Genomic DNA, 26,309 nt, shown 5'->3' with positions numbered 1-26,309 from the left:
GTCATCTTCCATCTGCTTGGTAGTCGGCTAACATCACCTTCGCCAACCAAGCTTGCTGCTTATATATGGTGGGAGCAAAAACAACTTCTGCTTTGCTGCAAAACTCAGCATTAGTTTGAACCTCCGTTTAAAATGAGTAAAATAAAACAATTTGAAAATTTCGAGATTTAAACATCACTGTAATACATAATGTTGTTGTTTAAACTTTCTTTATACTGTACAAGATGATGATTTGTAATAATGGCTACCACAGGCGAAACCATATGATACACATTTACATATAAAGAATTGGGGTCTTCCCCCCACCTTAAACACCCTCCCCCAGATAGGCTACCCAGACAGAAACCATACTTACAGTACCCTTAAGCAATATGCAAAATTTGATTGGATTTGGTTGAGTAGTTGTTTAGTTTTTGAAGCATATATGCATGTCCACAATGCATATCCACAACGTTTTGAGATATATTGAAGTTTTTGAAACAAATATACAAATTCACTTTTATATAGACAATTAGAACAGTACTTGGTGGAGCGTGCTGTGGGTCTTATAAGCACCTGGTCGAACTTGGACAGTGTACAGGAGATTTATTAATAGATAATGATACATGCATGGGAGACATAGCATTTAGGCCAGTAACACCACTTGGGATGACACTCATGGTTTTACACAGCCAGCACCACCAACATCTCAGCGAGCCACAACCCGTGTCGGCTTAATATACTTTCCTCCAGGACAAAGGAACTCAATAACACAGACTGCTGCCTCGGAGAGAAATTGTACAAAGTTGGCAAGTCAAGGCCTCATAGGGAAAGAATGTTTTGCAAGGTCAAACATGCACAGAATATTATGATAACAGTTTCGTCAAATCCATCCATAACTTTTTCAGACACCAAACTAACATACAGACAGGGTTGAAAACATAACCTCTTTCCACCTTCGGTGCTAGAGGTAAATATAGAAATTGACTTTTATAGTAGCATCGGACCCCGCTATTCGTGGGGGATACATTCCTGGAAAATGCCGCAAATTGCTAAACCGCGAATGGTGGGGCATTGTTTCAATGGAAAAAGGGGGGATAGGTTCCCGAGTTGCAAAAATTCGCGATAAGAGAAGAACAAACCACGAATGGCATGGCAACATCTGCAAATGGTGAGGCAAATCCCACGAATGTCGATGAAAATCCATGAATGCATGCCGTGCGAGTTTCATTCATTAGGGAAAAGGGAGACAACTAATTGCACTAATAGATACTGTGGAGTGTTTTCATTCTGTACAGTACCTCGTGGGGATGACGTGTTATGCAGCTGGTGGAACATCTCACAAAGCTTTCGATTACAGTGCGGATAAAATTTGCAGCAGCGAAAGCCATGAAGACACAAAGCACACAGCAGTGAATGTAGAAGCAGGTCATGCTCGTGGCTCGTATAAGGTGTTTTTTTGTGCATGTCCGGCTACTTTTTGCATGGCTGGTGAAAGATGGGTTTTTATAAATACCATATGTCAAGCTTGCAGCTCGTGGAGAAAAACATTTGCGCCCCTGAAAAACCGCGAATTCGGGGAACACAGCCGCGAATGAGGGGAAAAAACCGCAACTTCTCGGAACACAGCCGCAAATAGAAAAAAACCCCGCGAATTTGCAGGACACTTTTTCACGAATGGAGAAACAGGTCACATTTTATCAACCGCGAATACGCGGAACATGCGACTATGCGGAACCGCGAATAGCGGAACACGAATACGCAGAACATGCGAATAGCAGAACATGCGAATAGCGGAACCGCGAATAGCGAGGTCCGACTGTATAGATAAATATCTCAGTACAGGATCTGTTGTGATATTGATACCCACTCTTTACTCTTCTCTTCCTTCCCATAACCCAAAATCAATAAGATTAGATGCGGAGAAGGAGCGAAAGACTTTTGATGTGAGGTGAGGTTTTCTAAACTACTGCAAAATGAATCTGACTCTTTGGTGTCAGGAAAATTGTGTCAAGGAATGTATTTGTAGAGAAAAGGATGTCTATAGTGGTTAAAACTCACATTTTTGAGAAAAACATTAAGCTGGGATCATCATGTTGTTTCGAATGTTTTAAAAGAAATTTGTGCAACAACGATCCGAGAATCTATCAAAAGTTGCAGCCTGAAATCTACAACTTAATTTGTTCTCTTAATTATCATGAAGACATCACAGATGTCGTCATCTCCTGCGTAATGTAATGATTCATTATATTTTGTTTGACGTGGTGGTGCATTGATAAAGAGAAAAGATGTTTGATTTTTTAAATCGTCAAATCTGTTCTTTTGTAACGTAAACTTCATTTCAACAAAATGACTCAGATTGCCTCTTTTCTGGAGTGATGTTATTATTTTCTCATCTTTTGTATAGAATCAGTCGTATGTGCTTTAATTAAAGAGGAGCATTACTCATTAAGGCGAATAATTGCACCAACATACCCCTAAGCGATCCGTCCAGCCCTACATGCTGAAACTGGAAAGATGATTAAATTATATCTGGATGAAGTATGGATGGCTACGATGCCAAAGCCTATTACTCGTATGAACACTCGGTGTCTGTTACTTTCAGTATCACCAGAAGCAGCCAATGAAACAGGGATATGCCACCAGGGTGGGTGAGTAAATAGGAAACTGTATACTATAATTCTAGCTTGGGTTCAATTCTTGGCCAGACGATATAATGTTCCGAATTGATGTTTCGCAGAATTACAAAATGCACATCACTCGGAAGGATCTTAAACTGGAGGGAGATATCAACTTACAAATTCCACCCCAAATCACCTTCAGACCGAATTTGACAGACCTGGCCAGCCAATTCATGGAAGGATTGGGCCAAAAATTCCACAGCCGACCTCACAAAAGGTGAGATTAATAGGGCTATGCTGTAGTATACAATACACAACACAAGCGATGTAAACTTTTTGATCTTGAGACCAAATAACTGGCAGGGCCATTTCATATTCAGCGCAAGGAGAGAGGAAAGGGTAGAAACTAGAAATGGAGCTGGATATATATTTTGGGATAGATGGAATAGACAAGCACAGATGGTTGGGCAAAGCTGGCAGTAAACACAGACTGCCTGCCCTCCAACCAGTGGCCCCTTCGGGCATCCTACCAGTTTGTGGTTTGCAATAGTGAGCTGTACTGGATGCTCATGCAATGTAAGCAACATGAAATCATCTTTTTTGTGCAACTTTGATTTATGTCACAACCACAAGTTATTTTCCCTTTTTTCCAGGAATCTTGTGATTACAATCACATGGCCATCGATAAAGAAATTACATGTACACATTGCTAATCCACTGTGAGTTAAGCGAAAATATTTTGTCATTCAAGAAAAAGTCTCTGATCTTTTAGTCGTGATCTGCCTAAGCTTTTAATTCAGGAAAGGCTGGTGATCTGCCTGACGTCGTTGCTTCGCAAGGTTTGTGATCTGCCTGACCACATTATCAAGGCTATTGATCTGCCTGACCCCGTCACTTACCAAGGATTGTAATCTGCCTGACCTCCTCACTTACCAAGGATTGTGATCTGTCTGACATCCTTATTAGTCCCCTACCGATGTACACCGGAGGGGACGATAGGTTTGCACTCCGTCCCTCCATCTGTCCGTCTGTCAGTCCATCACGCAAAGAACAGTTTTCCGGACTTTTTTTCTAAACTCTTAATGCTAATGATTCCAAATTTGGTACATGGTTTCCTCATGATAAGTTACAGATCAAGTTCGAACTTCACGACGTTTCGATCATTTTTGACAAAGTTATGGCACTTTGAACTTTGGTAATTTCCCCAACAGTTTTCCGGACGACAGACTGCCGGTAGGGGACATGTATTGCAGCGCAATACTCAGAATGCTTGTTCAAGAAAGGCTTGCTATCTGCCTGACGACCTCACTTACCAAGGATTGTGATCTGTCTGACATCCTTATTCAAGAAAGGCTTGTGATCTGCCTGACCTCGTCTCTTACCAAGGATCATGATCTGCCTGACCTCGTCTCTTACCAAGGATAGGATTGTGATCTGCCTGACCTCCTCACTTACCAAGGATTGTGATCTGTCTGACATCCTTATTCAAGAAAGGCTTGTGATCTGCCTGACCTCGTCTCTTACCAAGGATCATGATCTGCCTGACCTCGTCTCTTACCAAGGATAGGATTGTGATCTGCCTGACCTCCTCACTTACCAAGGATCATGATCTGTCTGACCTCCTTATTCAAGAAAAAGAGTTGGAACTGCCTGAGCTTGTTCAATAAATTATTATGAACTGCCAAACGTCTTAACTCAAGAAAAATTATTAAGTTATAGTAAACACTTGAAAACAAATAATAAATCCGAAAAGCGAGGGAGCAACTAATGAGAATGTGGAAACCAGGTTCGAGCAAGATATGGAACTTCATTTTGGAAACTTTGGAGAATAGGGAATACAAAGGAATTATTAACCTGTGGGTATAGTGAGGGAACAAAGGTCCAAAAAGCCTGCTCGTTTTGGAGATAGCTCCACTTCAGGGTACACAAATTTTCAAACATACGAAAATGAAGCTGAGAACATGCTCTTTTGGAATGTGCGAGAAATGTTTTGATTAGAGTTAGCATTCTCGAGTTACAGCATGTGTAAAACAATGTACTCTAACCAATGAGCAGGAAAAACAAATCGTGTCAATCATATATGGGGTCAAAGGTTAATCGCATAGGTGGTAATTGATGTTTTTTTCCTTTTTCTTAGTGCCAAGGTTTTGGAGTTATTCTCGATTCCAGGTGATTTGTTGAAGATATTTACATGCCATCTTCATCCTCTCCAAGCTTCGCCAGACCAGGTGCAATTGTTCTCGAGTAGTTCCAGTTCTATCAGAATAAAGCAGTTTTACAGGAATCTGTATTTGGCTCCCCACAGAGCAGCAACACAATGATGGTTGATGACTTCACATCCTACAAGGTGAGATAATGAGGTCTTGATATGATGACATCATGTAATGACACACACACAGAGTCACCATAACTGTGTGAATATCTAACCATGTTGTGAGTCATAGAAGAGCTTTGCAAGCCGGTTGTTTCTCCTAGTGGAGAGCAGTTCAGGTAAACGGTAAAATATACAGGTAGTGGGGAATCACCCCCTTTCTAACAATGTTGATTGTGTGTATGGACATTGTGTTTGTAATTTTTAGTTGGAGCTTGCTCCACTGGAAGCTGTTGAACAACCTGTGAAGATGAGCAGGTGTGTGCCGTGCCGATCTCAAACATCAAGGCAGAAACTAATAACAGCGAGGTCAATATCACCTGTTGAGAAATAGCTGTCTCAACATGAGCTTCTGAAGGTGGGTTACCTTTGTAAGTGGGCAAGGATATATTAGACCTAGAGGCAATTGCAGTGTACATGTGCATTCACTTTGATATGAAATGGAGGCCATGGATCAAAAGAGGGATCACATTCTTGATTTACTGAAACCACAATAATGATCTTTCTTAGGTTTAGGAGAAACTGGCAAGTGTAAAACTCCATTCTCTATCACAAAGTCTGTTTCTGAATTAAAAGAAACCAGATAGATTCAGAAGATTGGACAAGGACAGCGGAAGATTCTACCAGTTTCCCACCTAAAAAAACAAGTCAAGTTATACAGCTGACATTTGACAGGTATTGTTTATTTTTTCTGTCAGCCTGTGATAGTCTTGCAGGAGACAACTGATTTGAATCGCCACAGAGGGAAAGTTGGTGTTACCCTCAACTAAGCATTTAGAACCGTGTGTTTCCTGCCTCCGTGACATGTGTGGTTGTAGTGACAACTAGAACTGCGCTCGGTAGAGAGCATAACTCCGCTTGGCTGAACAGTTTACGTGTTGTATCCCACTGATAGGCCAGATTATGGATCCGGTCCTTTACTATAAACTTATCCCATCGGCTTGTTCTTGTCACTTACCCAACTCATCCACCAAGTTTTGTTATAACCCGTCCACAACCTTTTGTGATATCATGTTATACAGAATACAGTATATTGTTATGTCGGTGGGGTAGAGTGATATATAGATTCAGGTAGATCTTCATAGGTAGGTGCTCCGATGATCGTGGGTAGAAAGAACCACTTCGGTGTACATAAGTCAGGGACCTGTGTAGACCGTGTGTTCGGAGTAAGCTTGTATATTTGTCGCTGTTACGAGGAATGGAGTGTGTTAACTCGTGCAGGGATTATGATAATTCCCCTGTGCGTGAGACCTTGTGATCATCCCGTTGTCCCTTATGGCACCACACATAAACACTAGTGAGGAATCCCACCATTAAAAGCACCACACATAGCTAATAATAATAAAACCCAACCGGAAGCCAGGCATCAGGCACCAGGGCTAACAACACCACCTGGTTGAACATACATCGCACAGGCAGGCCGAGAGCCATGCCCAGAAGGACTTGCTATTGGGCAGGAGTCGACCAATTGGAATAAGGTAGCCAATGACGTAAGAAGGCAAGAAGTGGCTGACTGATTGGTCGAGAAAGGCAGATTGCATCACAAAGGCAGGTGACTCACTGATTGGGAGAGAGCTGAACCTGGGCTGCGTGGCCTGCGGGCATTGGAGGGGAGGACCGATGATGTCAGGCCAAAGGACGTAAAAGGACAGTCTGGCGGACATTTTTGTGCTGGCGTGCTGGTCTTCTGGTCCTTCTTCTCGCTCTTGTGCCTGCTTGACGTTCTGGACCTCGGTGCAAGCGATTGTGTGTCGGCATCGTCTCCTCGTTCCCCTGTTCATTTGGACGTGAGGAGGAAGAGCGCAGACGAAGAGCTGGGTTCTCTGTGTGAGCGATGAGCATACAAGAGCGGCTTGCCGCTGGAGTGTGACGAGCCAGGGACGAGCGAGTCATCTGGTGAGGCCTGCTTCGCGCCAATGAGCGCGTTTCCCGCGCAACGATGCCAAGGCCTCGCATGGTCTTTGGGGGTTCCTGGTGGGACGACCAATCGAGTCGGAGCTAAGCACACACATACACTCATTCCTTTCCATTCGTTTTCCCTTCATTCGTGTTCTACGTCTGGTGAGGGAGTGCTCCATTTAGGTTTTAGTTTATCGGCGCACTTTTCTTGTTATCGGGTTCTGTTTAAAATAAATTCTTTCATTATTTTCTTTGTACATTTTAAACCCGTTCCCGTTTCGTTACTTTTTGCAGGGTGAAGACATCAGCGAGGCCGCCCAGGTAACTCGGTACTCTTCTTCCGCCGCGCGTATCATCCGCTATCACCTTGAGTTGAACGCCTCCATTAACGCTCGTTTCCATCCGTGGCTCACTCTCGGTCTTAACTGAGAGCAGTCTCACGACAATATTGTTTTCGCCCCATCTCTCAATTGTGAAGAATCACATTTAAAATTTTAGGATCCGCATCAGAATCCGCTCCCAAATTCTAACCAATATGTCCTCATCACGCACCCAATCTGTCCACCAAGTTTCATCCGAATCCGCCCATAACTTTTCGAGATAGCCTGCTCACAGGCAGGGAGTCAAACAAATGGGTGAAAACATAACGCCCTTCCACCTCTGGTGGCGGAGGTAATAATGCTGAAGCAGATCAAATCCATGCTCAAGATCATATGTCTAGAAGGAGCAAGGATGAGTTTGACGTTCAGGCAGTAATATCTCTGCTCGAAAGATGGAGACTTACAAACGCTTTTGACGGTTCACAAACAGACTTGATCAACATTTCCACTGGATTGAATCAATCTACTGACACTGCTGAGAAGATCATTGCTGCCACTGAGCTCGGTAAGCTCCAAGCTAAGGCTTTCATATCCCAACGGCACTGCAATGCAAAAAAAATCATTTCTACGACCCGACTACCAAGATAAAGATCCCAAGCTTTGACACTGCAAATTCTTCAGCAGTGATTGAGTGAGACCGATAGCCAGGGGCGCCGCCAGGGATTTTGGGCCCCATGAAAAGATATCACAATCACAATGGGCCCCTATGAAGCAAGCGCGCACAATTTTCCCCGACATTTTTGCCAGGAGGTTGAAACAATGCTTATATTTCTGCATGCAGTATGGAATTCACTATTTGATGCAAGACTGATACCCACACAAGAAATGTGCTAAAGGCCATCTTTTACCGTCTAAATGTAATTTTAATGGTAAGAATTACAACATACATTAACCTCTTCAATTAAAATAAATTAACATTATCATCTATAGAATGATATAACAAACAAAATAATAAAATCAGCAGCAGAGTATACATACAAGTATACATACCAAGTGTAGTGATCCAATATCCATAGCCATGCCATTTTGTTATCACTGGTCCTTGCTCAGCCTTACACACCAAGAGCCCAGCTGTTGCTAGCAAAGTCACTGATCAAGTCTTTGAAGTCCAGCTTTCTAGCCAACTAACTTTCAATGAACAGCATGGCAAGACTGCAAAGCCTGGTTAATAATTTAATATTGAGAATTTTTACCTAATGTTCTAATAATTTTTAGGGCCCCTGTCAGTGCAGGACCCTTGGAATCATCCTAACTTCCCCCCTCCCTCCCCTCCCCCCCTTACAGCACCCCTGCCGATAGCGATGCAATATTCCTTTTCAAGGCTTGATGATCATGTCACAGAACAGGAGTATTGATATGAAGAGGTTGTCGGCGGATGATATCTCCAGAATTCCACTTGCTCTGTAGTCTGTTCCTACCAATTGGCAAAATGAGAAAACTACCAAGTTTGACCGAGCCAAGCAACTGGAGAAATACCAAGGAGATATCCTGATAAATTCTGCATCAGTTCCGAGCAGCTCCAAGGCCTTAATGCTGGATGCAATGTCGTCCTTCATTCAAGTGAACAAAGGTGCTTGGTACTTCCGTGGCTATGAAGAGATTTTGAGACATGCCATTTTGAGAGAAGCTTCACATGCCCAGAGTGCCAGGATTGATATGGTGTTCAACGTACGCAATGCCAATTCCAGCGAGTCACGAGAGCCGAGGGAAGGTGACTCCCATGTGTGATTACAAGTTTCCACATGATGAAGCGGACATTCCAGCAAGCTCGATCCGTTTCCTTGCGCATATCAACAACAAGAAGGAGCTGGTAAGATACCGCATCTCGAGATGGAAGACAAAGATTCATGTGCTTCCTGAATCAGTGGAACTATTGCTCAACTCAACCCAGACATGCCGACTCACCCGTACATCCATTGATGATGTCGAAGAGCTGCATTCTATCGATGAGGCCCACATCAAGTTGGTTCTCCATGCTCACCGTTGCTTCAAACAGAACAGAAACTCATCATCAGATCCATTGACACAGATGTGTTGGTGATTGCTGCTTAATTATCACTGTGGAGGGAGATCAAGTTCTTCTGATGTTGTTGGGAAAAGGAAAGTCCAAAATACAGTATATCTCAATGTGAACACAATCTGGGATTAATATTCCCTGGCCACGATGGATAAATATGCTGGCAATCTATGTGCTGAGAGTATGTGACACTGTGGGCAGCCCAGCTCGGATTACCAAAGAGAAATCTATCAATGGAGCAGCCCAAAACCTGTCAACAATAGTTTGGTGGCAATCCCAACTGATCTCAAACTACTGAGGATGTTTGTTTAAGCTATGAAGAGTTATTTGCTGGTCTCTATGTTGACTTCCAGCCTGGTGTTGGCTTCACGGTTCGGGTGCTGGCTTGGGATCCTCGGATCATGAGTTTGAATCCCGGTCGATGTTGAATTAACGCCAGGGGGGTTGACTCAGCCTGTCATCTTTTCGAGGTCGGCAAATTGAGTACCAGCTTGCTGGGAAGAATGAGCCATTCGCGTATCCTGTGACGGAGTGGTGACCCGTCCAGGATTGTGCCCAATAGCCAAGGAAACTGCTTCGGCAGCCCCACGCATTGTCATGGTGCCAAAAAGGAATGGCCATCATCATTATGTTGACTTCCAAGATGAGACCTCAGCTCAATCTATCTATAATTCCAGTAATCTCTGTTTGTACGTTTGTACGTTTGTACGTCTGTACGTCTGTACGTCTGTTTGTCTGTGACCGCTGTTTCTCGACAACCACGGGTCCGATATACTTTTAACTTGCCAGGTATATTGCTGGGGACCCGAGGATGTGCCTTTTCAAGGTTTCATATTAATCGGACAATTACTTACCGAGCTATGTCCAAAAAACGATTCAACCAATCAGAGAGCAGCGAACGATCGCGTGTGCCGAACGTGGAGGACACACTCTGCCTCGGATGGCACATTTGAGAGCGTATTCATTTATTTCACGTTTGCAAACTATGTTGGCGTTAAACTATGTTTTAAAACTAATAAAAACGAATTTGCGATTCATTCGCTTTCCTGCGCGTTTGTGCACGCGATGGCGATTTCTTTACCAAACTCCGGAAGCCGTTCGCTTTGGACCAAACCATTGCATGTAAATAGAGGGGGGGGATTGTCACCGTACTCGCAAGCCGTTCGCTTTGGACCAAACCATTTCATGTAAATAGAGGGGGGGGATATAATTTTAGATATAGATATAGTACGGGCAATGCCCTAGTATCATATAATTACAGTTGTTGAAAGAAGGATGCTGATAGCTTAATACGTGCTGTTTACGTGTCCCACATATTAAATACTTTCTCAGTTGTGGGAAAGACTGTCACTTTTATTGTGGTTTCCTTTATCTTTGAGTTGCACGACCATTTTTACACACCCTTCGCAAAAGCTGCATGGTGTCGTTTTCAGATGGCCCGGGTGTTCCTGATATTTGGAGGCTTTGCCTTCATAGCTCAGAACGGAAGGCGATATCCCTGTTTATTTTTAGGTTAGAGGCAACATTAACTGTTTTGCAATGTAAATGGTTGCTCACGACCTCATGATGGAAAGTACACTGTTATTATGAACTACATCGGACTCCCCACCTTTCCTCCTGGCTGAAACTGAAGTGTTGACCCCGGGAGGAGTCAAGAGAGTTGTTGCCTCGAAGATGATGTACCACCATTTTCCTTCTCTCTTTGTCTTGTGCGAGGAGTCTTGCAATTGAGAGATCAGATCAGACGGGCGTTGATGATGCTCCCAGACATGCCTGGGGCTGGGAGAGAGTGCTGAAGGATGGAATTACCCACCCCCTGCCTTACAGTCAAGGGAAGACCAAGAAACGAAGCCAACCAGGCCTGAACCAGAAAGAATCCTTTATTTCTATTTTTCATTTACCTTATTACCTCTGCCGCCGAACGTGGACGGAGGTTGTTTTCACCCATCTGTTTGTTTGTGAGGAAGGATATCTCAAAAAATTGTGGACGGATTCAACCAAAATTTGGTGGACACGTTGGGTGTGTGACAAGGACGAACTGATTAGATTTTTGGATACTAGAACTAGGATACTAGAATTTTAAGTGATTCTTCACCATTGAGAGATTGGGTCAAAAACGATACAGTGCCTTCAGGAAGTATTCACACCCCTTGACTTTTTCTCATTTTGTTGTGTCGCAGCCTGAATTTAAAATGGATTAAATTGAGACTCTTTGTGACTGATCTACACATAATATCCCATAATGTCAAAGTGGAATTTTGTTGTACACCACTCCTTTCCTATTCCATCTTCAGGCGCTGCATGACACGCTGAGAGTACAGTTTTCACTCCGTTTGTTTTCTTTTTTTCTTGTTATGACAAATTTATAATGAACTTCATATGTCGGTCAGTCTGGTTTGTTTGTTACTTGGCAAAAAACCCCGAAAATCCCGGCTTTATGGGAGAGTCCTGAGATTACGGGAGAGTCCTGAGAAAAAGTCGCATAAAAGCACACCTGGAATTTGCAAAAAAAGCACGTGAAAGACTGAGAGCAGAGGGAAAATAGTTTGTGGTCTGATGAAATGAAAACTAAACTCTTTGGAATGAATGCAAAGCGCTACGTCTGGTGGAAACAGAGTCTGTTTGTCTGGCTCATCACTTCATCACAAACAGTCTGGCTCATCTAATACCATCCCTACCGTGAAGCATGGTGATGGCAGAATCATGCTATGGGGATGCTTTTCAGCGGCAGGTACTGGGAGACTTAGACTTGTAAGGATAGAGGGAACAATGAATGGAGCCAAATACAGGGAAATCCTTGAGGAGAACCTGTTTCAGAGTGTAAAAGACCTCAGACTGCAGTGAAGATTTACGTTCTAACAGGACAATTAAACCAAACATACAGCCAAAGCCACACATGAATGGCTTCAGAACAGGAACATGAAAGTCCTCAAGTGGCCCGAACAAAGCCCAGACTTCAATCCCATTGAGAATCTGTGGAAAAACTTGAAGATTGCTGTTCAGTGTTCACTGATGCTCCACATCCAACTTGACTGAGCTTTGCTCTGCAAGGAAGAATGGGAGAAACTCCTCAAATCCAACTATTCAAAGCTGATACAGACATACCCAAGAAGACTCGAAGCTGTAATCACTGCTAAAGGCACTTATACGAAGTATTGACTCAGGGGGTTGAATACTAACGTAAATTTTATATGATCTGTATTTCTTTTTTTTTTATTTTGTAAAATTTTCTTAAAAAAAACAAAATTCCACTTTGACGTTATGGATTACGGTATTATGTGTAGATCATTGACAAAAAAAATATCTCAATTTCATCAATTTTAAATTCAGGCTGTAACATAAGAAGATGTGTAAAAAAAACAAGGGGTGTGAATACTTTTTGATGGCGAAAAAAATCTCAATTTAATCAATTTTAAATTCAGGCTGTAACACAAGATGTGTAAAAAAACAAAAAATGAAGGGGTGTGAATACTTTTTGAAGGCGAAAATATCTCAATTTAATCAATTTTAAATTCAGGCTGTAACACAAGATGATGTGTAAAAAAAAAAAAAAAATCAAGGGGTGTGAATACTTTTTGAAGGCGATGTATATAGCACGATATCTCAAACAGTTGTGAACGGGTTATAACAAAACTAGGTAGACGAATGGGAACTAAATTCTCGAAATTCACATGACATGAACATGCCGATTCGATTTTGGTTGAGGTCCAAATCTAGATCCAGCCTATCAGTGGAATGCAAAATTTAAACTGTTCAGCTTAGCGGAGGTTGTGCTCTACCAAGTGCCATTCTAGGTTTCGCTGCGCGACATCTTTTAAAACGCCCCACCTTCCCTTCCTTGGATGTTAGATGTCTAAATGTGTCAACATATCGGCCTTCGTCAGATAGTTATGTGGCCTCTGCTTCCGCTCAGGGATACGTCATTTCAGTAAAATTTATTTGCATTTCCTTTGCCACTGCTACTTGTGGATTATTATTTGACGCCTCCATCCATAACAATGTCTTGGTGGTGAAGAATACATCAAATGCGCAACTGCAACCCAGTAAGAATGCTCTTCAGTATCACACCAAGCGAGCAGCATTGCACGTGTCCACGTGGAAAAAATGCCCTCCAATGACCTGCTGAGCATTGGTCGGTGTTGAAAGACGATGCCTGCAAACCAAAGGTGTGATTGGAATGCTACAAACTCCGTTATGATGTGAACCATCCCAATGTGGCACCTTCTTCTTATTAGATCTAGCAACGGTACCCGCCCTAAGGGTGGGGCTTCAATTGGGAGGTCCAAATGAAAAGGCAAAATATCAGAAATTGAAGGCTTTTTTTATTTTAAACTATTTATATAAACATCCGTTAAATTATATTACATGCAAACCATAAAAATCTAAACAGTATTTGTAGAATTTCAATAAAAGCCACATCACTGTTCATATCGGTAAATATTATTCCATCGTGTTTGGAAAAACTGGAAAATTGGAAAAATTGGAAAAACAATATAACCTATTTTACTCCAGGGGGTTCCAGGATTACCCACCCAAAATTTTGTTGCGATCGGTATAGCCGTTTTTGCGGTACCTGGGAACAGACAGACAGACAGACATTTGGTGAATTGTAGTAAGATTATTTCATGTGGAGCACAATGCTGCAGGGTGGCATCATTGCCTGAGGGTGCGGCTGTGCCAACGATGCAATGCTCTCTGTCGGTTAGGGCAGGAATTTGTAATTTGTTCATGGTGCTGGAGATAACTCGATTACTCTATGCAAAGGACACCGTGGGATCTTTAACATCCACCAACTAATGCTGGCAACAGTTGACAGTGCATGTCAGAGCAGAAACTCCACCATTAAGTCCAAGGAACTCTCCGTAGAACTCCGAGATATAATTTGGGAGATCCGAGATATAATGCAAAATTTAAACTGTTCAGCTTAGCGGATGTTGTGCTCTACCAAGTGCCATTCTAGGTTTCGCTGCACCACACCTTTTGAAACGCCCCACCTTCCCTTCCTTGGATGTGAGATGTCTAAATGTGTCAACATATCGGCCTTCAGATGGGCGAAATGTCTAACCCTAACCCTAACAACCCTAACCCTAACCCTAATAACAACCCTAACCCTAACTCTAACCCTAACCCTAACCCTACCCTAACAACCCTAACCCTAACCCTAATAACAACCCTAACCCTAACCCTAACTCTAACCCTAACCCTAACCCTACCCTAACAACTCGGCTAACCCTAACCCTTGCATTCTGTCTGCCCTTGGGAACTTCCCCATAGTTCTGGGGAAGGATATAAAACAATTTCTAGAGTGTTGAAAGTTCACAAGAGGGCACTGAGCTCCATCATTAGGAAGTGGAAAGAATATGGAACTACCCAAACTCTTCTGCGAGCTGGCCGTCTGAGTTTGTATATATATATGTTTGTATATATATATATATATATATATGTACACTACATGGCCAAAAGTATGTGGACACCCAAACAGAGCAACATTGCACGTGTCCAAGTGGAAAAAAATGCCCTCCAATCACCTGCTGAGCATTGGTCGGTGTTGAAAGACAATGCATACAAACCAAAGATGTGATTGGAATGCTACAAACTCCTTTCTGATGTAAACCATCCCAATGTGGCACCTTCTTCTTGTTATTATTATTTCGTATGGAGTACAATGCTGCAGGGTGGCATCATTGCCTGAGGGAGCGGTTATGCCAATGATGCAATTCTCTCTGTCAGTTAGAGCAGGAATTTGTCATTTGTTCGTGGTGCTGGAGATAGCTCGCCTACTCTTTACGAAGGAGACCGTGGGATCTTTAACATCCACCAACTAATGATGGCAGGTGGGACACTCTTTTAACATCCATACGAGGGATGGTCCCATCACTGATGAATCAACCTGCTTGTGAAACACAGGGATGACAGTTTCTCGGTGGGTTGGGATTCGAACCCAGGTTAAACAGCAAGAAGTGAGTGTGTGTACCTTTAGGAATGTGGCACCAATTCCTGTAAAGGCACAAAACATCAAATGCCACGTCCCCGGTGCCTGCAAATGTAACAAGTGTACCTGCATGGATAAGGACAATGAAGAGGGAACAGACTCTGATGCAGAGGACTCATTATTAGCTCTTGTTGGAATTTGTCCAAAACGGGGGCTTATGGATTGGGTCTCGTCTGTCGGTCTGTCCGCAACCATATATCGGAGATGTATGTACCGATTTTGTTCATACTTGGCAAAAAGACAATGCATGACGGTATACATATGCACATTATTTTGTTTCATGATCCGATCAAAGATTGCCAGCTGGCAGCCATTTTAGTTGTAAAAAAAAACCCCGATATTGACCACATTCTCCACCATTTCTCGGACATGCATTCCCCGATCTTGTTAAAACTTGTCTCGCAGAAAATGAATGATGGGTTACATAAGTGCGTCATTTCTTTCGAAATCAGATCGAAGATGGCCGACTGGCGGCCATTTTGTTACTTATCGAAGATGGCCGACTGGCGGCCATTTTGTTACTTATCGAAGATGGCCGACTGGCGGCCATTTTGTTACTTAAACGTGTCCCCAACCATTTCGTGGACCGATTTTTTTCAAACTTGGCACAAAAACAATACATGAGTATACATATTCAGAAGATTTTGTTTCGTTTTTAATCCGACCAAAGATGGCCGACTGGCGGCCTTTAACTCTGTACAGAAAAAATACTAAAACCACGGTGGTTATGACATTTTATGTCTTTTTCTTATTGTTGTGAGTGAAGTAATATTGTCAGTTTTGCAGCTTCTATACCTGAGATTGTGTGCTCACCTTATTTATTGCCAAAAATGATACCCAATGACATTCTGTCTGCTCTTTTTAGGCTTGTTGGAACTTTGGGGAGACAACTCATCATTACCAGGGGCATATTGGTATCAGGGATTGGATCATTGGCCAGGATCACCTTCACCTGTCTTAATGAAACGTTCAGAGTTTGTTTACATTGTTTTACACCTGCTCAGAGTTTCACTTTGTTGGGATGATTCATCAACCTGTGATCCGCTTTCCAAATTGGGCTTGCGGAACCGGAAACACCCTGGCCAAAAGATTCAGAAAGAGTGTGTGCTCAGCTTCCTTTGTGGTATGTTTGTAAATTGTTGAACTTTGATTTATAGCTAAACCAATATTCTGTGAGCATTCTGTGAGCCCTCCGGGCAATAAAGGTGGGATTAAAACAACCATGGCATGTTGGAGCAAATTTCATAATGGAGGATTTTAAGAAACTTTGGTGAAACATGGAGTAAAGGAGGGGACGACGTGCATGAGAGGAACGCTGTGATGTATTATGGGTGGGTCTCTGGGGGTAAGGTGGGGTGTGGAGGGGGAATGTAGGCCGGAGGGATTACAGTTGGAGGGTGGCAAGGTATATAAAGGGCAAAGTGAGCCGGGGACAAAGTATAACAATTTATCATTGGAGTGGAAGCAAAACAAGCTCATTATGGTAAGTCTCCCAGTTTGTCGATGTTTCTGTCCAACAAGCAACACATGTAACAGACGATGATGAAATGCTGGATTGAATTGTCTTTGCTGAGTCGTTTTAATAACATTTACATTTTCCTCTTTCGCATAACATTTTGTTAAATCCGTATTTCGTAATTGTAGTTTGAGCTTCTGTTATACATCGATCCCTGTAATTATATTATTTTGTGACTTGGTTATTTAAATATAAAGGGGCTGGAGGGACAGACCAGACATGTGTACACACACCTGTGAGCTATCCACCCTGGGTTCGAATCTCGACCGAGCTATAAACTACCACCTGATCGTTTTCATGCACGGTGATTGGTCAATGTGTGCTTACTTGGTGGATGTTAAAGATCCCACGGTGACCTTCACGACGAGTGTGCGAGTTATCGCCGGCACCAGAAACAAATTCCAAACTGCTGCCCTAACCTGCTGGTCGCATGCGCTCTGTTCCTATTGGAGGTTCCTTGACATTAAGTTACACCGCTTGCTACCCCTGAGTGTGGTTGTTGTTTGAGCAGCAGCTTCTGCGCTATTAACAAATTGACGAGGTGGAATTCCCATGTTTCATGTCAATGGCCTCTTTGGATTTGCTTGTGCAAGGACAACCTACATATAGCACTGTTTTTTTTTAACTATATATCTAATATACCTATATCCTACACTACTATACAATACTATCAAACAACTAAGAATACGTCAATGATTCCGATTATTCTCACCTTGTGAGGTCGGTTGAGGAATGTTTTTGGCCTAAGTCTTTCATGAATCGGCTGGCCAGGTTAGACGTTCGACTGAAGGTGATTTGGCCAGGAATGTGTAATTTGTTCATGGTTTTGTCAATAACTCCCCTCTACTCTTTGCAAAAGACTGTCAGATCTTTAACGTTCACCCACAAATGCTAGCACATTGGACACCCAGCTTAACGTCTTATCCGAGGGACGAAGCACTTTCCAATGAAACGCCATGCATGCCAAGTACCAATCCTGACAGTTCATGGTCGGGTCAAGAATCGAACTGAGACTAAACAGCGCAATGGTAAGTGAGTACACCACGTGCACACCATCCTGTCGGACACATACATGGACAAAACAATATGCATTACATGAGCATGCAAAATGCCAATGATGAAAAACGTTTCAATGCAGAGCACAACACTTGCAAAATCCACCCCTCCCCAAAATAAAAAGTTACCATGGATACATCAAATTGTCCATTTCATTGAGATTAAAATTGATGATCTTAATCAAAGCTCGGGTCAATCGGATTAAAATTGATGATTTTTCATAGGAAAATTGATGATATTAAAAGTTTGACCTTGAGTTGACCTTTAACCTTTTGACCTTTAAAATAGTTGGTTTCCCAAATCATTCAGGCACTATGTAATTGCTGTTTAATTTTCAAGTTAATAGGATGAAAAGTGACGATTTTTTCAGATTAAAATTAATTTTGGAAGTTTGACCTTGAGTTGACCTTTGACCTTTGGACCTGAAAAATAGTTGGTTTCCAAATTTAGTGACTCAATATGCCAACGCTGTTCAATTTTCAAGTCAATCTGATGAAAAATGACTTTTAGAAATTTCACCTCAAGGTGACATTTGACCTCAATCAATAGGCTTCTTCCTGATGACCAATTCTACCATCTGGTGAAGTGTCGTGAAGATCCTTTTAAAATTGTGACCTGTAGGCGATTGACAAACAGACAGACAGAATAACGCACAAGACTAACCAATATACACTACATGTCCAAAAGTATGTGGACACCCCTTCTAATTAGTGGATTCGGCTGTTTCAACCACACCTATTGCTGACAGGTATATATGATCAAGCACACAGCCATGCAATCTCCACAGACAAACATTGGCAGGAGAATGGGCCGTACCGAAGAGCTCAGTGACTTTCAACGTGGCACCGTCATAGGATGCCACCTTTCCAACAAGTCAGTTTGTCAAATTTCTGCCCTGCTAGAGCTGCCCCGATCAACTTTAAATGCTGTTATTATGAAGTGGAAACGTCTATGAGCAACAAGAGCTCAGCCGCGAAGTGGTAGGCCACACAAGCTCACAGAACAGGACCGCCGAGTGCTGAAGCGTGTAGCTCGTAAAAATTGTCTGTCCTCAGGTGCAACACTCACTACCGAGTTCCAAACTTCCTCTGGAAGCAACGTCAGCATAACTGTTCGGCGGGAGCTTCATGAAATGGGTTTCCATGGCTGAGTAGCCACACACAAGCTTAAGATCACCATGTGCAATGCCAAGTGTCAGCTGGAGTGGTGTAAAGCTTGCCGTCATTGGACTCTGGAGCCGTGGAAACGTGTTCTCTGGAGTGATGAATCACGCTTCACCATCTGGCAGTCCGATGGAAAAGTCTGGGTTTGGCAGATGCCAGAAGAACGCTTCCTACCTGAATGCATAGTGCCAGCTGTAAAGTTTGGTGGAGGAGGAATAATGGTCCGGGGCTGTTTTTCATGGTTCGGGTCCTGAGTTCCAGTGAAGGGAAATCTTAACGCTATAGCATACAATGACATTCTAGGCGATTGTGTGTTTCCAACTTTGTGGCAACAGTTTGGGGAAGTCCCTTTCCTGTTTCAGCATGACAGTGCCCCCGTGCACAAAGTGAAGTCCATACAAAAATGGTTTGTCGAGATCGGTGTGGAAGAACTTGACTGGCTTGGACAGAGCCCTGAACTCAACCCCATTGAACACCTTTGGGATGAATTGGAACGCCGACTGCAAGCCAGACCGAATCGCCCAACATCAGTGCCTGACCTCAGTAATGCTCTTGTGGAGGAATGGAAGCAAATCCGTGGAGCAATGTTCCAACATCTAGCGGAAAGTCTTCCCAGAAGAGTGGAGGCTGTGATAGCTCATGTAAGAGCCAACATTGATCACAAAAAGACAAACTGACACATAAAACATATGATAAAGGGAGCGGGAGACAAGATGGGGAGAGAGAGGGAAGCACATCAGTACAACATTTGAGCACAGGGACATCGGGAGATCTGTGGGAGGGAAAGGGCTTGGGGGAGGGGCATGGGAAGGGGGGTGGGAGAGGTAAAAAAACAAAAAAACACATGGATATTGCTAGGACTTCCAGGAAAGAAGTCGGTATTTCAAAAAGGTAGATCTGGGGTGAATTAACGGGGGTAGAAAAGATCAAGGTTTTGGAAGGGGGAAGATCAGAGATGGTGGTGAACAGCTGTTTTGAAGACCTGGAGGGAGGAGTGGGATTTGCAGAGAGTGAGGCAGTTTGTTCCAGAGGCAGGAGAAAAGAGGAATGAAAGAGTGAAGGTGAATAGAGAGTCTTGATTTTGGCAGTTTAACCATAAGAGGGTTGCTGGCAGATCTTGTGCGACCTGTAGGAATATTTGGGGGACAGAGCACAGACAGAGCTGGGGGAGCTCGGCCTGATGGGAGTCGGTAGAAGACAGAAAGACCACCAACCTGCCTGCGGTGAGTGAGTGAAAGGCCCTCAGAGTTAGATTCATCGCGGGAGATTCCAATGATTATGAAAGCTTTGGTTTCAACATTGTGAAGCCGAGCTAGGTATGAGGCAGGAGCATCGGCCCAGAGGGGATTTTTCAATGAGATGTTCGAGTGTCCACATACTGTTGGTCAAGTGGTATACTTGAAAAATCTTCGATTTTGCAAGTAAAAATATTGTGTGTGTGTGTGTGTGTGTGTGTGTGTGTGTGTGTGTGTGTGTGTGTGTGTGTGTGTGTGTGTGTGTGTGTGTGTGTGTGTGTCTGTGTGTGTGTGTGTGTGTGTGTATGTATGTGTGTTTCTACACTAATGTAATCAATCAATATCCATAAGACCCATCAAACCAAAGCCATGAGGTTTAACAGATGCTGCAGTATGAATGGACCATGACGTACAAAGTATTACAATACTGTACTCGAACTATCATTCACCATCCAGTAAGTGATGTTTACCTTTGTCTTTTCCAGGCTTTTAAGTGCGACCAAAGAGATGTGAATAAGTGTTTTATCGCGGCAGATAAAGTGAGTATTATTTTTGATTCATTCCCTTTTGTCTTTTTTATACCTTATGGTATTAAAGATCCATTTGATCGTTTATTTCTCTGTCTGTGTAATGTACATGAGGCTTAGATGAATGAGGTGTTAGATACTGCAAAACAACTGTGTATTAAGCATGGCGTCTAATGTAACCATTTCCGGTTCCGGTGAGGAGAATGAGTCACGTGCTCGGTCATGGCGAGCAAGCAGACTTGGGCCCGCGTGTTCGATCATCGTGTGGTTTGATTAAGCTTAAACGTTTATTTCTGACTTCTTGAACATGAGCAAAGCCATCAGAAAGTCTTTACACCTCTTGACTTTTCCATATTTTGTTCTTACAGCCTGAATTTTGAAATGGATTTAATTGATTTTTTTTTGTTTTTGATCTACACAAATTACCTGACAATGTCAGGGGAATTTTTTTTTTTTGGAATTTTTTGAAATTAATGAATAATGAAAAGCTGAAATGTCTTGAGTCAAAAAGTCAGATGTCTTGAGTCAATAAGTATTCAACCCCTTTGCGATGACACTCCAAATTGAACTCAGGTGCAACCAATTTCCTTTTATCATCCTTGAGATGTCTAACCTGGTGTTGGCTTAGCGGCTAGGGTGCCAGCTTGTGCCAGCTTAAGATCTTAGGATCCTGGGTTCGAATCCCGTCGATCGCTGAATTAACGCCAGGGGGGTTGACTCAGCCTGTCATCCTTCCGAGGTCGGCTAATTGAGTACCAGTTCACTGGTAATTCCCTGTTTGTCGTAAAAGGCGACAAACAGGGTTGGCGGCAGGAAGGGCATCCGGCCGCAAAACATTGCTTCAAAAAGGGGACCAACAACAACAAACAACAACAACCACGGTGCCCGAAAAAGACCAACCCCCGCTTTGCGGGGAAAAATGGCCTCGAAAGGTGTTTTTTTATATTTTTTTATCCTTGAGATGTCTCCACAACTTGATTGGAGTCCACCTACCTGTGGCCAATTAAATTCACTACCTCCGCCACTGGAGATCTATGGAAGTTATGTTTTCACCGCTGTCTGTTTGTTTGTCTGTGAACGAGATATCTCTAAATTTTGTGCACGGATTATGACAAATATAGGTGGATGAGTTGGTTAGGTGATAAGTACAGGCCGTTTAGATTTTGGTTCAGGTCCGAATCCAGATCCATCCTATCAGTGGGATACAATTTCAGATATCTTCATCCTGGCGGAGGTATGCTCTCTACCGAGTGCCGTTCCAGTTGGACATGATTTAAAAAGAAACACGCCTTTCTATATAAGGTCCCTGTCTACATGGAAAAATGCCCTCCGATCTCAGATGAGCATTCCATTACCTGCTGAGCGGGTGTTGAAAGGTGCTGCAAACACACCAAAGATGTGTGATTGGAATGCGACAAATTCCTTTATGAAGTAAACCATCCCATTGTGGCACCTTCTTATCATTATTATTTAATGTGGAGCACAATGCTACAGGGTGGCATCATTGCCTGAGGGTGCAGCTGTGCCAACGATGCAATGCTCTCTGTCGGTTAGGGCAGAAATTTGTAATTTGTTCAAGGTGCCGGAGATAGCTCGCTTACTCTATGCAAAGGACACCGTGGGATCTTTAACATCCACCAACTAATGCTGGCAACAGTTGACAGTGCATGTCAGAGCAGAAACTCCACCATTAAGTCCAAGGAACTCTCTGTAGAACTCCGAGATATAATTTGGGAGGAGGCATAGTTCTGGGGAAGGATATAAAACAATTTCTAGAGTATTTAAAGTTCCCAACAGGGCAGTGAGCTCCACCATTAGGAAGTGGAAAGAATATGGAACGACCCAGACTCTTCAATATGTACAGTCACGTGAAAAAGTAAGTACACCCCATGTAAAGTTTTGACTTTTTCAACATATTTCAACATACAGCTATTTAATCTTCATTTCAACAATATTGATAGATAAAGGTGATATAATATAACAAATATCATGAAACATTTACATTTTGTAGTACATTGTATAATTTAAATGAACATAAATGCAAATTTCGCATGCGGAAAAAGTAAGTACACCCCGACATTTATCACTACTTCAAATGCCTAAAATTAGAATCAGGTGCACCAGCTCAGGTGCAAATGATGAGAACATCGTTAGAGAGGATCTTGGAGGAACCTGTCTTCTTTAAACCTCAGACATTTAGTTTGGTTTGCTCTTTGTTGTTGAAGTGTGAGGCATCACCATGCCTAGATCAAAAGAGCTCTCTGAGGCCTTCAGAAAGAAGGTTATAGATGCTTACGAGTCTGGGAAGGGATTTAAAAAGATCTCCAAACTATTTTAAATCAATCATTCGACTGTCCAGAACATCATCTACAAGTGGAGAAGATTCCAAACAACTGCCAACTTGTTCAGGCCAGGCCACCCCAGCAAGTTCAGCCCAAGAGCAGACCACAAGATGCTGAAAGAAGTCTCGAAGAACCCCAGAATGTCATCACAGGACCTACAGGTAGCTCTTGCCACTGTTGATGTCAAAGTGCACGAGTCTACCATCAGAAAGAGGCTGCACAAATTTGATCTACATGGGAGGTGTGCCAAGAGGAAACCTTTGCTGTCCAGAAAGAACATCAGGGCAAGACTAAAGTTTGCCAATGAACATCTAGGCAAAGACCAGCACTTCTGGAACAATGTGCTCTGGACAGATGAGTCAAAGGTAGAGCTATTTGGCCACAGTACCAGAAGACATGTTTGGCGAAAACCAAAGACAGCATTTGACCACAAGAACCTGATACCAACCAAGCCTGGTGTTGGGCGGCTAGCAGCTAGGGTGCCAGCTTAGGATCCCAGGATCCTGGGTTCGAATCCCGGTCGATCGCTGAATTAACGCCAGGGGGGTTGACTCAGCCTGTCATCCTTCCGAGGTCGGCTAATTGAGTACCAGTTCACTGGTAATTCCCTGCTTGTTGTAAAAGGCGACAAAAAGGGTTGGCGGCAGGAAGGGCATCCGGCCATAAAACATTGCTTCAAAAAGGGGACCAAAAAAACAACAACAACCACGGTGCCCGAAAAAGGCCAACCCCCGCTTTGCGGGGAAAAATGGCCTCTAAATGTGGTTATTTTTTATTTATAACCTGATACCAACTGTAAAGCTGGAAATATTATGGTTTGGGGCAGCTTTGCTGCATCAGGGCCTGGGAAGCTCACCATCATAGAATCCACTATGTATTCTTCATTGTACCAGAGGGTGCTTGAGGATAATGTGAGGCCATCTGTCGGAAAGTTGAAGCTCAACGGAAGGTGGACTTTGCAACATGACAATGACCCTAAACATACCAGTAAATCCACCAAGGAATGGCTGAAAAGAAAGAAATGGAGGGTTCTGGAATGGCCAAGTCAAAGCCGGATCTAAATCCCATCAAGATGTTGTGGGGGGGTATGAAACGAGCTGTGCATGCAAGAAACCCCTCAAACATCGCACAGCTGAAAGAATTCTGCATGGAGGAGTGGACAAAAATTTCTCCCAGTGGATGTCAGAGACTGGTAGACAGTTATAAGAAATGCCTACTTGAGGTTGTTTATGCCAAAGGGGGCAGTACCACCTATTAGAGCCAAGGGTGTACTTACTTTTTCCACATGCGAAATTTGCATTTATGTTTATTTAAATTATACAATGTACTACAAAATGTAAATGTTTCATGATATTTGTTATATTATATCACCTTTATCTATCAATATTGTTGAAATGAAGATCAAATAGCTGTATGTTGAAATATGTTGAAAAAGTCAAAACTTTACATGGGGTGTACTTACTTTTTCACGTGACTGTATATATATTCCCAAGCTCTTCTAGCCAAAGAAAGCTGCATAAAGCAACTATGAAAAGCTCGACAAGGTAAGCCTTTTATTATTTTCGACCCAACCTGGATTCTTCTACAGCTATAAACATTCATAAGTAGTACATACATGAGAATCCCAATACTACCCACCTCTCTCAGATCCATATCTTCACCAAAATCTAATCATTTCATCCATGTCAACCAGCATTCCTGTCCAGAAAGTCCGTCCATAACCTTTTGAGTTATCCTGCTCAGAGACTGACAAAGGTGAAAACATAACCTCTGCCCACTTTCGGCGGTGGAGGTGCGGGAACGTTGTCTGGTATTTTGTGTTTTGTGCTTCTAGGACAAATCGGGAATGTTGTCTAAGGAAGAAATACTTAAAGTGATGAGAGATGCTGCCTATCCAATACCGGAAGACTTTGACAAGATGCTGGATGGTGTGGATTTAAACAAGGATGGCAAGATCGAATATGGTGGTATGTTTGCAAATACTCCTCACCATTTTAGACTTTATGATGATTTCTGAGATAATTTCTTAGATTTCATCATTTTGCATCATCAGAGTTATGATGAATATTGTTGGGAAGTTATTTAATATCCTCACTTCCTTGTGTCTGCAGAGTTTGCGAGGATCTACAGCAACAACTTACGCTAAGGATGGAAAAGCCCTTCCAAGCATTTTCCCGTCCACAAATATAGATGTATTCTTTTTCATTCACTTAATTGTTTAAAACGTCATTCCTTTTCAAACCTTTCCTCTTTTTCCCTGAAAGTTTAACTTTCATATCTGTTGTGCTCTTTCTTTTGTGCTATATTATTTCTGATTATGTTGTTGAATTGCCGGATGTTGAGGGATTTCTGGGAAGGGACATGATGACGTAAGAGGAAGTGGCATTGTGGGAGAGTGGGAGGAGACGCCATCTTCACTGAGTCGGAGATGTGTTGATGGAAACGTGCGTTAGAATAAACAGTCTTGTGGTTTGCAATCAATAACATTGTTTTTGACGGGCTTTTATACTGATAATAATAACCCCTGTAGGAAGAACCCTTAGAAAAACCCACGTGATTGACCTTTGAACCCATATCTGACCTCGTGTATGATTAACGGGTTTTTTTTGGCTGTTTTGGTGGAGTACATTGTTTTGCACCTGCTGTAAAAGTTTCACTTCGCTCGGATGATCCCTTCGCTTGGAATCTGCTTTTCAAGTTGTGTTTGCAGAGCTGGAAAAACACTGAGAAAAATGAATAAACATTGCTCGCAGATTCTGAAAGTGTGTGTTCTCAGCTTAATTTTGGTATGTTTGAAAATTGGTGTACTTTGATGTGTAGGTAAATGAATATCTTGTGACCCTTGTCCTTCGAGCAGGGGATTAGGTGAGATTAAAACAGCTATAAACCATGGGATGTTGGAGCAAAGTTCATAATGGGAGAATTTAACACCTCACTCAGTAAGGAGCCTTAGACGCAGAGCAGAAAGGATTCAGGAGAAGCTGTTATGGAATGATAGACCATTTGTTATTGAACAAGACTATACTCGAAAATTGCAAATTTCAACAAACCAACTTTTCCACAACTTGGATAGATTACAAAAAAGCCTTTGATAGCGTCCCACATTCATGGATTATAAAATGCATGCAAGTTAACAAAGTTAACCCCCGAATAGTTAAACTGATATAGAATGCAATGACGCTCTGGAATGCAAAGCTGGGACAACCTCACT

General features: G+C 42.6%; 1 protein-coding gene and 1 long non-coding RNA gene across 3 annotated transcripts; both read left to right on the top strand.

Annotated features, from left to right (window-relative positions):
* The first annotated feature begins 1,883 nt into the window (after window positions 1–1,883).
* LOC137427005 (uncharacterized) lies at window positions 1,884–5,646 on the top strand. Of its 2 annotated transcripts, XR_013623580.1 has the most exons (6): window positions 1,884–1,930; window positions 2,585–2,630; window positions 2,720–2,877; window positions 4,738–4,947; window positions 5,180–5,329; window positions 5,482–5,646. It is a non-coding gene; the product is annotated as an uncharacterized LOC137427005 (long non-coding RNA). The 2 variants fall into 2 exon arrangements; XR_010984428.2 differs by lacking the exons at window positions 1,884–1,930; window positions 2,585–2,630; window positions 2,720–2,877 and having other exon boundaries at window positions 4,552–4,947.
* Window positions 5,647–16,466: 10,820 nt separating this feature from the next.
* On the top strand, window positions 16,467–25,860 carry LOC137427004 (calhepatin). Its single transcript, XM_068116096.2, has 4 exons — window positions 16,467–16,742; window positions 20,715–20,768; window positions 24,933–25,065; window positions 25,210–25,860. Exons 1-4 carry the CDS (start codon window positions 16,587–16,589, stop codon window positions 25,242–25,244), a joined length of 378 nt encoding a protein of 125 aa, XP_067972197.2. The 5' UTR covers window positions 16,467–16,586; the 3' UTR covers window positions 25,245–25,860.
* The last annotated feature ends 449 nt before the right edge of the window (window positions 25,861–26,309 follow it).

Source organism: Myxine glutinosa, chromosome 5 (assembly GCF_964187855.1).
Source record: "Myxine glutinosa chromosome 5, kmMyxGlut1.1, whole genome shotgun sequence".
NCBI lineage: Eukaryota > Metazoa > Chordata > Myxini > Myxiniformes > Myxinidae > Myxine > Myxine glutinosa.
Note: the sequence above shows the minus strand (reverse complement) of the source record. Positions and strands in the feature narration are given on the sequence as shown.